At 38.0% G+C, this 17,451-nt stretch overlaps 1 protein-coding gene across 1 annotated transcript in view; it reads left to right on the forward strand.

The window, feature by feature from the left end:
• The window catches only part of UNC13B (unc-13 homolog B), a 221,437-nt gene that overhangs the window by 114,600 nt on the left and 89,386 nt on the right, over positions 1 to 17,451 (forward strand). Inside the window, exon 8 of the mRNA XM_032595668.1 lies at positions 4,455 to 4,689. Within this exon, the coding sequence (XP_032451559.1) occupies positions 4,455 to 4,689 (235 nt within the window). The remainder of the gene's footprint in view (positions 1 to 4,454; positions 4,690 to 17,451) is intronic.

Here is a 17,451-nt window from a genome sequence, read left to right on the forward strand (position 1 = left end):
AAAATAGTGTAGAAGCAGGGGTGCCTGGCTGGCTCAGTCAGAGGAGCATGTGACTCTTGATCCCAGGGTCATGAGTTTGATCTCCATGTTGGGTGTAGAGATTATTTAAATAAATAAAACTTTTTTAAACGAAGAATGTAGAAGCTGTTTTTTGTTATTCTGTATGGTAAATTATAGAGAGCAAGGGTACTTTGTAGATTTGTCTCATGCTTGATAGAAGGCAGAAGCCTGGCTACATGTTATGTGAAAGTAATGGAACACAAGTAGGGCAGGCTCAAGCAAGGTAAGGTGTATAATGATTGGTGGGTTGGGGAAATGATCTTTGAATTATTCCTAAAATTGTCTCTGTCACTCTTCTTTTTTGCTACCATTTGCGGTTTTCTTAGGTCACTGGACCTATTTGGGCTGGGGAGAGCAGCAGAGTACGTAAGAAATTGAATTCCTTATTAATTTTCTTGATTTTATCCTTAAAAAATTTTTTTTATTTTAGCCTTTAACACACTCCCTCTGAACTATGAAGCAGGATATTCATGCATATAAGCATATATAATTCCATCCCCCCCCCTTCTCTCCTACTTAAATCTCAAGAGACCATTACTTGCAATGGAATGGCATATCCTTTCAGGCTGGGGTTTTTGAAGGGAGGGAAGGAGGGAGAGAGAGAAATTTCAAACCAAAGTCCCAGTTATAATCTTAGCAGTATCTCTTGATTTTTCCTTCCCAGAGGTAAGTAATACCATCAGCTCCTAGTATAGGAAACCCTCTCCTTTGATCTCTTGGCTAAGGAGTGCAGTGACTAGAATAAAAGTTCATTCTGGAAGTTTATTTTTGTGAACAAGAGACTGACTCTCCTTGAAGCAACCCAGCTAGGCTGGAAGCAAGCTTCATTCTAGAGCTTTGAGAGTGGGCAGTCAGTTCTTTCCAGCAAGATACACAGCCTCAGGCTAACGTTACTGGCTCTGTTATCCATCTTACAGGGGGTTTGGTTGAGTACCAATGCTTAGATATCCAGCAGGTGCTAAGAGGGGCCAAATTTTGTTCTCCCTGGGATTTCTCATGAATATGTACTTTCTGTCATTTGAATCCTGAGTATTTCCGTTACAGAAATGCTGCTCAAAGGTAGCCTAAGAGAGCTAACTTAAGGTTTTCAAGTAGAAAAAAGTAAGCCTTAAAAAAAAATCGTTTGATTTCTCTCTTCTTTTTTCTCAAGCTGATAAAGTTCTGTCTGTACTCTGGGTTTAAAGACAGGGATTCAATCCAGGAACACCACATACCAGAAAGCCTCATTGTTCAGTATTTCATTCAGTACTGTTTGAGTGCCTACTCTGTACCAGAGGCTCATTTTTGACCCAGCTTAGATTACTTTCCCCAGGTTCATTTTCTATCATTTCCTTCCATGTCCTTTTATGTACCTGCCAAATGAACTACCAAGTGTTTTTCAAAATTATATATAGGCTTTCTCACTATTGGGCCTTTACACATGCCATTATTTTTATCCAGATTCTAGGAGGTATTTCCCTCCAAACTTAACCTGTTGAAAACCTGCCAGTCTTTCACAATCCTCTCCTCCATAAAACTTTCCCTGCTCACACTAACAGGAAGTGACCTTACCTTCAACTGATACAGCATTGGGTTTGTACTGTTTTCAAGATTGTTCGTTTCTTGTATTTGTATCAATATTTTCTCTCTCCTATTAGGCTGACTCTACACTCTGAATCTTCTGTTGTTTACCATTGTGCTTATAGGCACTCAATAAATACTTGAATGAGTTAATTTTCCCAGCCTTTTCTATTTTTGCCCTCATACGAGCTCACAAGTCCTCCTTAAGCTGAGTAACCAAACCTGCATATAGGTTCTCTTTCTCAGTGAAACCAGGAGTTTTCTGTTTTAGCTGCAGTGGTGTTGTGGAGGAGAGAGTAGAGCCAGTAAGAGATCACCACTGCCACACTGAAAGCACAATTCTTTTATTCAAGCCTTTTCCTTAATTTCCCTTTTTAGTTTCTAATCAGCCTTGGTGGTGCCAGGAGGTTTACTTTCTAGGGAGATTGAGGATGGTGTCCAGGGAGAAAAGCTGGTCTTTGCTCTCATCTACCTTTTTTTCTATTTCTCTCTGTCGTCTCACCTCACTTTTTTGTATTTCCTTTCTCCTGTCCCCTCCTACTTTTCATATTCTCTTCTACTTCTAACCTCTTCTTTCTAGAAATATTTTGTTTCTTAATATTTGCCCTTTATTTTTTTGAGTTTATTTATTTTGAGAGAGAGAGAGAGAGAGCGAGCGAGCACACAAGCAGGGGAGGGGCAGAGACAGAGGCAGAGAATCCTAAACAGGCTCTGCACCATCAAAGCAGAGCTCAGCTCGGGGCTTGATCTCACACACTGAGATCTTGACCTGAGCCAAAAACAAAAGGCGGATGTTCAACCAACTGAGCCACCCAGGTGCCCTGCCTTTATTTCTTCAGTATAGAAATGTCAGCCTTTAGGAAAGTTTTAGAGTATTCTTCCTGTTAGCCTAGCAAAATAAAAAAGTAGAGCATTATTTAGGAGTAATAGATCAGATTCAGTGAAAAACTAAGTAGTTTCTAACTCTGTATCATGGGCTCCTAATTCTGGCCTCATAATCAGTAAGATTGTCTATCACTGCTCCCTCTTTGGTTCTCTGTGTTGATACTTTTCCTGCTGGAGTTTAAGTAGGCTTTTTGGCTTTGTCTGCTTTTTTGCCCCTGTCCTCCCATCTGTATGCATGAAAAATCCATCTGTAGGTTCAGAAAGCATGAAGTCTGAAAGACATACTGGTTTTTGTCCCTTGATCCTTTCTCTCTAGTGTTCAGAACAACAAATGTATCAAGATCTGAAACCAATACCCCTAAAAGTCTCTTTTTTCTAATGTGTGATCAGAATGCTTTCTGAGCAGAATGCTTTGTATCCCCTATGGTTTGACTAGTACCCTTCCTGGCCATTTTTGAAGTTAGCCTCTTTTTCATGTTGATTTTTTTCTCCTGAGGTAATGATTACTCTCCTTTTCTTATGCTCATATGTTGCCTTAAATTCAAAAGGGAAAATGCTCATGAGATCTTCTATCCCTACTCTGAGCTGTACCCACAAATGTTGTCTGGAATGCAGTGTTCAAATTTTCTTCATTGGTTGTAAAACCCACATGTTTTAGCTCTCTTGTCTCTTTTAGTGGAATTACTATCTACCATGTAGTCCTAGTGTGCAAGCCAAGGTGTCATTTCCCTGTTACCTTCTATTTGTCCCCTGGTTTTATCACTTCACTCTGGATTTTTTTTTTTTCCAGTTCCTTAACTCTTTTCCATTTCCACTGCATGGATGCAGGTTTTTATCTCCTACATGAGCGATTGTGAAAGCCCAATCTTATGGTCTTCAGAAGGTTTTCACTGCCCACATAACTACCAAGATTTTTTTTTTTAATTACTAATATGAGGAGTCCATCTCCATTTTAGGATGATAAATAATTCCTTTTCCTCACTGTGCCAAATAGGAAATTGGCAAGACAGGACATATGGGATCATGCTTGGAGCAGGATTTGTAACTGCGGTCATTTTAGCTAACATCAAGAATAAAACTAGCTTGTCAGGTGCTGGCCTGAAAAGCAGAAATAATTTTATGAAATTATAGACACTGTTGTTAGATAAACTTGGCTGCATTGTCAGCAAGATTCCATTGCCAGTGCTTATGTTTTCCTCTTTAGCCCAGGCTTCAGATGGAAATTCTGAGCCCGAGGATGTAGGTACTTGATAGGAGTTGTTAGAAAAACCTGTTGTTGCAGCAAGACAGTGAGACTGTTCTGGAGTGCCTGGCTGACTCAGTCAGTAAAGCATGTGACTCTTGATTGTGGGGTCATGAGTTCAAGCCCCACAATGGGTGTAGAGCTTACTTAAAAAAAATTTAAAAGTTGGCATAGTACTTAAAAAAAAAAAAACAACTGCTGCTATTCTTAGTCAAGCTTTTGGTTTGACTGCTGAACCTTGGCTTTGACTTTCCTCATTACCTGACCAGCTTCTGAAGTTGGACCTGCTTATTGGGTTTAGCCATCTGTTTTTAAAGTCTGAAAGCAGCAAGCCAACTTCAAAAGAGAATTTCTCTTCTGCCCATTTTTATAACAGTAAAATACTAGAATCTATGACATTTAGAAACAGATTTTTACTAGAGTTATGGTAGCTAGAGAGTCAGAATTCCAGAGAATTCTGCACTGGGAAAATGCAACTTGGAACTCCTCTTGAGAATGAGCACTAAAATGAAAACAAGTGTCTTGTCTCATAAGGAAAGAAACTTGTGAGTATTAATTGAAACAGTTTTCCATATGGCATTGAAGTCACTTGGCTCGTGTGTTCTTGTCCTCAAGGTCCAGGCTTGTGGCTACTTAGGATAGAAGCAGAAGAAAATTCTGAAGAACTAAATAAAGCTGGAATGCTTTGACTGTGCTTCTTTCACAGCTTTTGAAGATCCTGATAGTGCCGTTGATGACCGAGATAGTGACTATCGCAGTGAGACCAGCAATAGCATCCCACCTCCTTACCATACGACTTCCCAGCCCAATGCTTCTGTGCACCAGTTTCCTGTGCCTGTGCGATTGCCACAGCAGCTGCTACTTCAGGGCAGTTCCCGGGATTCTTGCAATGACTCTATGCAAAGTTATGATCTTGATTATCCAGATCGGAGGGCCCTCAGGTGGGTATTAGAAACAAAGCACTTTCTTTTCCTCATGTGTAGTTTCCAAGATACAACTGACAATATTTTGATGCTTTAACTTGAGGTGGTAGTGCAAATATAGCAATCTGAAAGGCCAAGCTCCAGCCGTTCTGTATAGATTATCAGTCTTTTTTTTTCTCTTTTATACATCCCCATTTAGACATTTCTGTTATAAATATTTCTCTTTATGATCAGTGATTCTCACCTGGTGGGAGCATGCTCACTTAGGGTGGATGATTGAAAACCAGCCCATGCCTGTGCCCAGCCCAGTGATTCTGATACACTTTTCACCAAGATTAAAAAAAGAAAATCACAGATGTTAAATGTTTGGATAATCCTTCCTACCTAAATATTTCCTTGGGAACTTTAGATGATCTCTTCATAGCAGATTCAGTACTTTTGCTGGAACTTTAGAAAAATTTTAAATACACAAAACATTTTAAAAAATGTTAAGGTACAATAACACATATAATGAAGAATCTCCCACTTGCACCTGTCCTTCTCTACCCCATCCCCTTCCTGTCTTCTAGTTCTCACACCACCCTTGTTTGTTTCTTATGTACCCTTCCATAGACTATTGTCATATATTTTTGAGTATAAAAACAAATATATACGTATATGCTCCCCCTCCTTCCCCCAACTTTAAAAAAAATGCTAACAACATTTGGACAAATACAGTCAACATCCATATTCGTGTTATCTAGATTCATCAATTGTGTTAACATTATGCTACATTTACTTTTTATTTCATTCTCTCTAATGTATATTCATATGTGCATGCCTTTTTTTTTTTCTGAACTATTTGAAATTAATTGCAGATACCATGTTACTTTACCAGGAAGTACTTGAGCATATAATTCCCAAGAGAAAGGACTTTCTCTTACATAGCCTCAATATAATGATCACATTTAAGAAATGTAATAATACAATGATACTATTTAATATATGGACCATATTTAAATTTCTCTAGTCCCAATTATCTTCTGTATATTTCCTTTTTTCCATTTTCCATATTTCTATTTTTGATCTAGGATCCAATCAAAGATCATGGTACATTACATTTGATTTCCTATTTCTGTAGTCTATTATAATCTAACATTTTTTGAAGAGTCCAGGCCAGTTGTTTTGAGAATATGCTCTTAATTTGGTTTGGCTGATTGTTTCTTCATGTTTAGAATCAGGTAAACATTTTTGGCAAAAACATTACAATAGATGCTCAGCAGACACATGATTTTACTTTGCCTTTTTATTGGTTATGTTTAGTTTGACCTCTGAGTTAAGAAATCTGGTATATGCCAGATTTTCCAGTGTAAAGTTACCCTTTGTAATTAGAGTATCTGGAATGATACCCTAGATTGTGTCCTTATTCTGTTTCCCCAACAACATTTTACCCATTAATTGTAGTATCCATTGATGATCCTTGCCTGAATTAATTATTGGTTGGAGGTTAATATTTTATTTTTATTTTTTATTTTTTTTAATACGGAATTTATTGTCAAATTGGTTTCCATACAACACCCAGTGCTCCTTCCAACAGGTGCCCTCCTCGGTGCCCATCACCTACCCTCACCTCCCTCCCACTCCCCAGCAACCCTCAGTTTATTCTCAGTTTTTAAGAGTCTCTTATGGTTTGGCTCCCTAACTTTTTTTTTTTTCCCCTTCCCCTCCCCCATGTTCTTCTGTTAAGTTTCTCAGGATCCACATAAGAGTGAAAACATATGGTATCTGTCTTTCTCTGTATGACTTATTTCACTTAGCATAACATTCTCCAGTTCCATCCACGTTGCTACAAAAGGTCATATTTCTTTCTCATTGCCAAGTAGTATTCCATTGTATATATTTTAAAAACCATTCCAGTTTAGCTCATAATTTTGGTTGCTAAAATTCACCATCCCATAACATAATATCATTTCTTTTTGCTTATCTTGCCAAACTGGTGAATATTAATCCCAAGCCTCAGATGGTTGCCTACCGGCGATACAACATCCTGTCTCAGTTTACTATCATCTGTGGGAATATTTTTTTTTTTTAATTTTTTTTTCAATGTTTATTTATTTTTGGGACAGAGAGACAGAGCATGAACGGGGGAGGGGCAGAGAGAGAGGGAGACACAGCATCGGAAACAGGCTCCAGGCTCTGAGCCATCAGCCCAGAGCCCGACGCGGGGCTCGAACTCACGGACCGCGAGATCGTGACCTGGCTGAAGTCGGACGCTTAACCGACTGCGCCACCCAGGCGCCCCATGTGGGAATATTTTAAATGAAACTTTTTCACCTATCAAACATCACATAGAATTTTTACTCTTTATAATCTGATTTTAAAAAGAAATAGGCCAGGAATTCTACTGTAGTTGGTCTCTACTCCTTGCTGGTTTATTAGTGAACATTTGCATATTTTATATATTTGATTTTAGTTGTTTATATTGTCCTACTTTAAGAAAAAAATAATAGCAAAAATCCATGACTTTTGACCTTCTTTCCCTCTATATTTCCAAGTTTTAGATGTGTAGGCCAGCAATAATAATGGTGCATCAACCTAAATGACTACATTTTATTTAATTATTACCCTATTATTATTTTGATTGTTTCCTAGGCTACTGCTATAATAATGTTTAGAAGAGTATTAGTAATATACTTTAAATTGCAAATTTTTTCCTAAAATGTTTTTAACTTAATCCCATATAAATTTGGTTTTATTGTATCAGTATAAGAAATGAGTTTAAAGAATAAATATTTTTTCCTCTCCAGCAGAGAAAAATTAACATGATTTTTAAGTAAGCTTTTATCATAGACATTTTTAACTTAAATTTTTGAAATGATTCATCCTTTAAAAAGTTTGAAGAAATTTTATCACCAGCATTGATTTTTAAACTTCTCTCTTACTGTAAATACTAAGTTCTTGGAGATGGTCTGAGTCCTTACGTTACACAGTTTTTTAGTAAGAACATTTAAAATCCTGAGGGAACAAATGTTCTCAGTACCTGCCAGTAAATTAGAAGTGTAAGAATAAATAGCTTCATTCACTATAGCAATGGCTATCTATTGATTTAAGTTGAAGTATAAAGCCTTCTAGGCTGGAGTTAGTTTAGTTTGAGTTTTTGCGGATACTGGAGAATAATGAAACTCCATGTAAAAAAAAAAAAATAGATTGGATTTCCTGTCTCAACCAAGTGGGCTTTTTTGAAAAATATTTTTAAGTAATCTCTATACCCAATGTGGGGTTTGAACTCACAGTTATGAGATCAAGAGTTGCACCTTCCACCTACTGAGCCAGCCAGGTACCCCAGTCAAATGGGCTTTCACCTAATGAATCCAGAGTAACTGGAAACTTACATAAATTATGTAAAAGCCCATAATTTGAGATTTGAAAATAGAGTTGGACTTTGTTAGATATATAGCCAAAGTATCTCTAGTGTTGAGGGATCAAAAGCAAAAGAATATCTCTTGAAGTTTATTATTAATACCTCTTCAGTTTCTCCCTTGAAGATTTTTAGTGACTATGAGACCACTATGATCTTCTTTCTGATTCCTAAATAAATGCAATTGGATGTTAGGTCTATAAAAGAACATACTGGGCTCACAGGCTTCTAGTCTGCAGGTCCTCTATATACCCCCACTTGAGTACACAGGAAGTGGGCAGTTTCTAATCTAACTGAAAGAAAGGTCAAGTATCTTATGTATTTATTGACTTAAGTTGGAATATAGCTTCTAGTGTTGTAATCAATATAGGGAAAGGTCGTCATTTCACTGTGATCCTCGATGCATATAGTTTTAAATTTCATAAATTGTAATGCTTTAAATAATATGCTCTTGTTGGTCCTGTAACAAGGTTTGCCTTTTGACAATCAAAGATTATTTTTATTATGTGGATAGTTTTTCTTTTTAAAAGAAATATGTTTGATCATATTCTTGACTATACTGCCTCAAATAATAACTTACAGTAAGTTAACAGCTTGACATCTTTTCAGACCCAAATTCATCAACAAATTTAGGTTTCTTGAAATCCCTTGATATATTTTCATCAAATACTTACTTCTAAACTTGGGCATTGTAAATACAGTCTAAATATTGAGGAAACATGTTCATTTTGTTTGTCTCTATCTTTCTTAGAAAATAAAAGGATCCTAAAAAGCTCATGGTAGCAAGTGAAGTACAGTATTTTAAAGTTATTATTATAGCAGTTCTTTTTCTGATGTAGAAAAAACTATTTGACTAAATTGCTTTAATACTGATTTAAGAACATTTAAATTTCTTTATCATACGTTTTTAGTCTGAATGGTTTTTGTCAAACTATTTTATTTTAGTTTTCTCATTGAATGTGCACTGAATTTTATGATTTGTTTCTTCCTTTTCCCTGTTTCGTCTTTTTTCTTTGTCTTACTCTTCCTCCAATTTTATCCTTTTATATCAGACAAGACTTGCAGGCTAAGAATGACAAAATTAGGATTATTTCAGCTTTCTCTGATGTTGACTATGAAGAGCAAGAAGGTACATATGAGGAGATAGAGGGGGAAATACCACAAGAGTTTCTAGAAAACAGTAACATAAAGGAAGCAACAGTAAAAGAAATTAGAACTCTTTCAAAAACTGATAAATCTTACAGCCGTCAAGAACAACAGAAGTACAAGAATTGGGAAAAGATACCATCACAGGGCCAAGAAACTGAATTCTCTACTGCCTTTAATTTTGACCTTAAGTATGAAACATCTGTGTTCTCCAGTTATCCTCAGAAATATGATACAGTAGATAGGAGAAGAAAAAATAAACCCTTATACCGTGATTTTGAACACAGTCAAAGAACACAGTACAATGAAAGATCAGAAACTAAGACTGACTTCAAAAGTACATATCCTGACACTGAAAATTGTAACACTTGCCACACTGAAAAGAAGAAACAAAATTACCCAATTTTGCACCCTTATAAAAACGGCTTTGTGGTCAAGAGTGGCATCTGGACCACCAAGTTGGAAAATCATGATTACGATCTTTCTGGTGGTTACAAGAACTGTGAAAAATCATCTGGCTTAAACCAGCATGTCACTAATTTCACTCCATTAGATATTCTTGAAGATTCTACTAGTAGTACTTCTGAGGAACTTCTGAGCTCTCCTCTCACTGATAAGCCAGAAGGTTTACTGTCACCAATAAGTCATCCATCCAATATCCATCATAGTGGAGGCTTTCCTGAAGAATACAATGTAACAAATCCAGCATTCCCATTACAAAAGATGAACTGTGATGCAAACACACTTGGAGATCTGTCTGGGTGCCCCATGAAAGAGATGACCCCTCCCTCTCTTGAGGAACCCAAGGAGGACTATGTTGATACAATGGATGAGCTTCAGTGTTTGGTAGAAACTGTGTCAGAATATTTAGCAGAGAAAGAAGAGGAGATTAATGGATTTGGTTCCCTTTCACGAACTGAAAAATCACTTAAACACAATAGTACTGGTAATAATGCAGAACAGAAAATGCTTGGAGATCAAATACCACCTTTAACCATTGTCAAGAATGACAAGGACAAGGCTGTCTCTTTCCCTGAGCTGAATGGAGTGAAATGTGCTGTTGGTTCTTTGTTCAGTTCACTTACAGAAAAGGTAGGTTCAGGAACAAAGCATCTAACAACCTCTGTGGAAAAGCTGGTTTATTTAGTTCCAGAGAAAACAGAAACTCTTGATCAGATAGAGACAACTAATTCAGGATCTAAACCCAGAGCCAAGTCTGTATTGGGGAAGGATCTTTCCATGCGATCTCCATTATCCTCTCACACAGTTGATAATAAAGATTTTGGCAGAAATGACAAAACTTCTGAAAATGAGCACACAGGTGGTAAAACTGGAAATTTAAGCCTTCAGGATGCAACAGAGACTACTGGAAGGGACTCCACTCCACAGAGTCAGAGTTCAGTTATAAAGTCTGTTTTCAGCATGTTAAATCCATTAAAGATCTTTTCCGAAAAGGCTGAAACCAAAAAAGATGACCAGAACAAGCCAACAAGAAAGGAAAGCTTTGTTGGGTGTGGTTCAGAGTCAAATCAAAGGAAAGACACCCTTGGCAATGACAATAAAATCATCACTTTAGATAGGCATGATGGAGAAACTACAAGCTCATCCCAAATGCCCACAAGTGAAGATTTGTTGTCTTCCCAAGTGACCAATGAACCTTCAAGCTTAGGTGGTTCTGCAAATAAAAAAGATGATATTGAGAGTCTCTTGGAAAGAAAACCCTGTACAGATTTGTCTCTGGTACCACACCAACCAAAAATATGTGCCCAAAACACTGTAGGACATCCTTGTATAGCTGGCAGTACAACTGCAAATAGAGAGTCTTCTTCAAAGACAGTAGAGGGGGAGAAAGTTACTGGTGATGATGATTTTCTTGAGCCACTCAGAAAATCCTTTAGCCAGTTTTTGCTCACTTCACCTGAGACCTGTTCAAAGGAAACTTTGTCAGAATCTATGAAAATTCACCAGTTGGAGGAAGATGGATGGGAAAGGGGCCATAAGAAAAATGGACATTCCTTTTCCTTTAATAGAAAACTACATATTCCATTTTTCAGAGTTCTTAGTCATTCTGAGAAACAGCAAGACTTAAGAGAGAAAGGAAGCATTTTTCCTCTTTTTAAATTTCCTTTCACTGATGGTCGTACCACTGTCAATGACCAGAGTTTTCCTGACTCAGCAGTAACTGTTGATGAAGAGATCCAAAGAAACTGCCATGAAAATGCCAAACTTAATTTAATAAAATCTAGTTCAGTTCCAAATATTCATAATAACTTAGGGAAACCTGATGATACAGAAACATTTAATAAAAATGACCAAATAAATTGTCCTGAAGATACCACACTTAATAGAATAAAGTCTAATTCTGTTCCAATTATTAATAACGATCTTGGGAAATTTGGGAATATAGAGAAATTGACTTCAAGTGATCACACAGCAGCAGAGAACTGTCAGATAGATACTTTAGCCATCCCTGAAGTTGTGTCCAAAGAATATATTCCTTCAGATTCTTCAGAAGAAAGTAAGACTCTTACACAAGTGACATCTTTAACAGTATCAGACTCATTAGCATTTACTTCTACCATTTCAAAATCCACCTTGGTTAATGAAATTAATGAAGACAGACTTGTAGATAAAGCCTCTAAGAAAAGAATCCAAGGAGGCCTCCTTTCTGGCCTATTTAACAGGTTTTCTTCTCTTGAAAACTTGTCTAATCAACAAGAATTAAATTTGAAAAGTGGTGACTCTCATCATAATAATAATACTCCAGGATTACTCTCTGGAATATTTAACTTGATACACAATAACAATGTGACTGATTGTAAACCAGATGAGGCAAAGTCCATGTCTTTAGGCAATATAAAAAGTTTGAATGGAAATAAACATTTATCTGTGGATGAGATCCCTGTTACTTCATGTGTGACTTCTGAGAATCAGAGGAACCATGTTGAAAAAGAAGAAACATCTGGCTTAATAAAAAACTTTATATCTTTACCTAAAGAAAACATACCATTATCTGATGCTTGGGTTGATAATGATCATTGCTCTCCTATGTGGAAAAACCAGCTAAGTGAAAAGAATTGCCCCTCTTCTGAGGACAGGATACTTGACTTTGCTCCGAGCACTCAGCAGCGCCTCTTAGAGAAATCTTTGGCTGAGAGGCTGACACCACACCATGTTCTTAAGGAGAAAATACATGAAAATTCAAACAAGTTAAACCCACATACATTAAATACTAACATTCTTAATAAATCAAACCGCTATCAGGCTTTTGAAGAGATGAATAATCCTTTCTGTTCTGAATGGGACTCTGATATAAAAGATTTCTCTAAAAATTCCAGAAAACTTCAGCCAGTTTATTATATGCTAAATCAAAATACATTCCCATCAGCTGATGTTTTCTTGTGGCCTGACTCAGAAAGCTCAGCAATAAATTTTTGCCAAAAGGATCAAACTGCAAATATCTTGGAGTGGAAAACAAATCCAAACAGTGTCATTTGGCATGACTTACCATATGAATCATTGGACCAGTTAGCATTTAATGAAGATAACTTATTAAGAAGTGATATGTGGGCAGCTCACTCATTATATGGAAATTCATATCTTCCAATTAGTGAGACTACGAATTCACTAGAAGAATTGCCCATTGACTTAAGTTGTTCTTCAGGTTATGAGAAGACTACATATTCTGTAGTTGATCAAGAATCATTAAGAATGGATGAAAACTTTGTTTTTTCAAGTGTCAGTTATGACTACCAGGAATGGTGGTCATGTCTTGAAAATGGAGTGTGGTGGCCATCAGAGAATGGAGATTATGGATATTATATGTTTCATGATGGTCAGTATATGTATTATCTCCTCACTGATTCTACTGGGCAGTATGCCTATTTATTTATACCTGATTGTTCTTATCAAGAATATTTGAATTGTGATTTACAAACAAATGATCTATCAAGTATTATGTTGGATGACAGCATTATATCAGCCTGTAGTTTTAAAGTACATGACAAGGAAGATGAATTATCCTGGTATGTTGAAGAGGAACCAATTGATGACCCTCTTGATTTATCTGTAGTTTTGCCAAAAAGTGAGGGACCAGTGTATCTAAATTTAGGAACCTTTTCACAAGTACTTGAACAGTCAAGTTATGGCCAAAAGGATCAACCATTAGATTTTTCAGGCTATAATCTTCAAAAGTTTAAAGGAAATTTTAGATCTTTTGAAGAAGTGGTGTGTAGTTCTGAAGACTTTGAATATATATTGGATCTCAGAAATCAGCCCCAAACTATTGGTAATCATGACTTAAATAAAAATCCTGTTATAGAGAGAAGTAAGTATCAGCTTCTTGCTAAGGATGCATCAATTTACCCTTCCAGTTTCTATTGGATTCAGTCTTCTGAAGAAGCTACCTCTTTGGTTCATTTTGAAGATATGACTAATAGCCTACAGCAAACAGGAGAGATGTCATCACTGAAAAAAGGAACCTCATTATTTTCTGCTTTGGGTGCTTTGGTTACAAGGACTTTGAATTTTGATGAGAATGAATCCTTAGAGTCTTTGGTTTTAAAGAAAATGAATCAGGAGTCAGACTTAGCAGAGCTCACAAATGGTGGTGTTCAGTCATTAATCTTGAATAAGCAATTAGAGAATAACTCCCAAAATGAAGAAGAAGGTCTTCTCAAGAAGGATTTAGAAAGAAAAACAGTACCCAGTGTTCCGCAACCAGAATTTAAAAATATGAAGCAAGAATTCCCTTTAAATAAAAGTATTCATGTGAAAAAACAAAGTTTGTTAAAATCTGTTGTCCAGGTAAGCCAAATAACTCCTCAGGCTAAAGCAGATATAGAAAATGAGGAAATCATTACAGTTGACTCTGTTTCCATTCCTCTTACATCACAATTCAGTAAGGATGAACCCAAGAACTGTGAGCTTCTCCATGACCAGTCTTCCAAAGAGTCTGAGAGAACATTATTTAAAAGTGCATTGAAACTCTTTGGCCGGGGAGAAGACCCTTCAGTAAGTGTGGTGTCAAATGGAAAACAGGCATCTGGATTTTTGAACCTTTTTAAAACCCAGGCAAATAAAGAAGGATCACCAAATTTAGAAAAGAATGAAGATAAAAATATACCTTCTCAGCAAAAGAATGAATCTTCTGGTGTTTCAAATTTTTTTGGTACCCTTGGGGACTTATTTAAAACCAATGTATCTTCTGTACAAACAACTGAAAATATGTCTGTTTCCTCGATGGTTAATAAGGATGAAGTCAAATCAAGTCCTAATCCTGCACAGCTAAATAGCCAGGATGTTGGGAACTTTTCTGCTGTGCCAGTTGCCTCTAAAAGGAAGGTTCGAGTTAGGAGTCTGAACAAGCAGATTACTATTGATGACAGTGGGCTAAAAGAACCATCAACTATAGATATACAGAGTAATAATTTGACTGGAAAAGAGGTATCTTCCAGAGACCACCTAATCCAGCAATCACCAAATCCATCGTTCTCAAGAAATTGTCTCAAAGAGTCTTCCAGAGATTCTTCAATAGAAACTAACATTGTGTCTACAGTGACAGAAGTTTCAGGAAGTAGTAAACTGTCTGTTGATATTCTGAGCAGAAGAAATTCAAATGAACAGGATCATTCTTCTGACCAAGACTGGAGTTTTTCAACTGCCACAACATCTCCATCTCAACCAGAGTTGCCAACCAGAAAGAGTATATTTTCTTTCCTGACTGGATCTGAAAAATCTGAGAACAGAGCCTCTGCTGCTCTACCAAGAACCAAATCTCAAGCAGAAAGGCTATTCACACTTCCTTCCTTTTTTTCCACTACTAACTCAAGCAGCAAGAAGGATGCCGCTCATAATAGCCCTTTTAGTTTCTTCAGCTTGTCCTTTTTGGACGAAAAGCAGCAGACTCCTGGGGAAAAACATAGCCTTTCAACAGTTGCTCCAGTGACTTCTCAGCCCTGTAAGAAGCCAAGTGTTTTTGTAGACATGAGTGGCACAATGACTAGAGAAGGTTCCAGTGGCAATAGAGATCGCATAATCCAGGAGGTAGCTCATGAACAGCAAATAGTTCCTTGTGTTTCTGTTAGCAACACTACTGAGGTTACTTGCCTTACAGATGAGCTCAATGTAGAGGACTATCAGGGAAAACTAGATTCTAGTAATGGACCAGGGACATCTTTAGCAAATTTCCAGATGAGTAAGTTGCCAGACGATGTTCCTCATTCACCAGGATTTCAGGTACAAACTGAAACTCTGCTCATTTGTCCAGAGACCCTTGGGGTAGCTCCCTATGAAGAAGAGCCTTTCATACAGGAAGTCTTCCCTTGTGACAACCTGGCCAAGTCTTTTTCACATGATAACCATTTGACTAAAAAGCTCAACAATTTAGACAGTTGTACTAACTACCACCACAATGAAAGATTTACGAGTGACCCTTTGAACTTGCCATTAGAAAAGGCTCCTGATGACACCTTAACACAGATCCTGGAGGCAACCTCGCCCTCTGTGGAGCAAGGGTATACAGGGCACCTCCAGAGCCTAGAGACAGATAAAGAGGAAGACAAATCAATGTTGGGCTCTTCAGTAGAAATGTTTTCAGGGTTTGTGACAAAAGTGAAATCTTTCTCTGAGTGCTTAATTGAACCTCCCAAAACTTTCTCTGGACTTTTCTCCTCCCCTAAACCTCCAACAAAAAACTCCTTTTTCTCTCTTTCTTCTCGTGCATCATCTCAGTCCCTCAAAGGTGAGTTACTTGGAATTTTTAAAAGTCCCAAATCAGAGACTCACAAACAAGAATCGCCGATCCCAGCTACTGCATGGCCTCAAAATGGTAGTTGCAGAGATACTGTAGGATTAGTACCTCCAGGAAATTTATGGGGAGAAACTTCCTCTCCAGCACTCAATTCAGAATCTACTCTCAGTGAGTGTAGAATGACTGTGGTTAGTGCAAAGTCAGACTCAGAGATCCTGATAGATGATACTAAATTAACAGCTGAAATGGAAAACAATAATATTCCTGACAATATTCTAGAATCCCAAGATTCTGAAACAATTAGGGCTGCACCTTCTGTTTCAGAGGATGATACTGGACAAGGAGTATTGTCTCTGAGTGATGAAGGAGACATGGGGTTGTTGCAGGGCACAGACACAGAGACATCATTGGAAGCAGAGCACATTTCATTGCCATCACAGTTGGATCCAGATCCTACCTGTGTGGCCAAAGAGCTTCCTCCTCCATTTCAGCCACCTAGTCCTCTTGAGCCAGAGCCAGCTATGCAATCTACCTCCACAAACCAAGACTTCTTGGAGCTACAGGCAGCCAATTCAGTAGAAACCAATACTCCACTATTTAGTGAGGCAAATGTTGGCCAGAGTGCCACACCAGAAACCCCAGGATACCTTTCTCAACCACTCCTGGAGGAACCTGTGCTTTGTGCCAGAAAAAACTGTGAGATACTTGATACCCACAAAGATCTACCTGCAGTCCCCCAAGAAACAGAGCAGCCAAGACCTCTTTTTGAGATCCCAAATATGACCAATTGGCCAAAACTCCATTTCCCATCCTCTGCCACTGACTGTGGGAAACCACTGAGGTCTTTCTTTTCCCCACCTTCCTCCTCTGGCAGTAGAGCAGCAGAGCCTGGTTTAATGGGCAGTTTTAAGAAGTTGTCAAATCTATTTGAGGGAGGTAGTGAGGGGAAAGGGAGTACACTGGCAGGTGATCTAAAACTAAGGTTTGGAAAGAAGCTGGATCTTTCATTCACATGGCCAAAAGAGAACAAAGCGGGCCCTGAACAAATCCCTGCAGAATCCTCTTCTCCAGTTTTGGTTATCAGCGGCAATCAGGATCTTAACTCTAGTGAGGCTGACAAAACTTTAGAGGCTTCTCAAATAGCTGGAGCTAGTGCTGAGCCAGCTACTCAGCCCTCTGGGACCTCTGAGCAGCTGGAGACCAAGCCAAGTATATGTACTCAAGAGCTTTCAGGGCCTGGAGAAATGGAAAACCAGCAGGGAATTTCAGCATCTGGAGAACACTGGGGTTCCAAAAGCAACCTCTCGACCTCCACCTGTCCTTCAGGGAGTCATAAGGAAGAACACTGCACTGTCACTGAGCTGCTTCACCAGCCAAAAACACAAGAGGAGGTGATGCCTGCTAGCTCTGAGTCTCTTTCAGATGTGCAGCAGCCAGTCACTTTGCACGGCATCAAGGAACCAGAGACCGACAAAGGGCCTGTTCT

This window comes from Lynx canadensis, chromosome D4, assembly GCF_007474595.2.
Source record: "Lynx canadensis isolate LIC74 chromosome D4, mLynCan4.pri.v2, whole genome shotgun sequence".
Lineage (NCBI taxonomy): Eukaryota > Metazoa > Chordata > Mammalia > Carnivora > Felidae > Lynx > Lynx canadensis.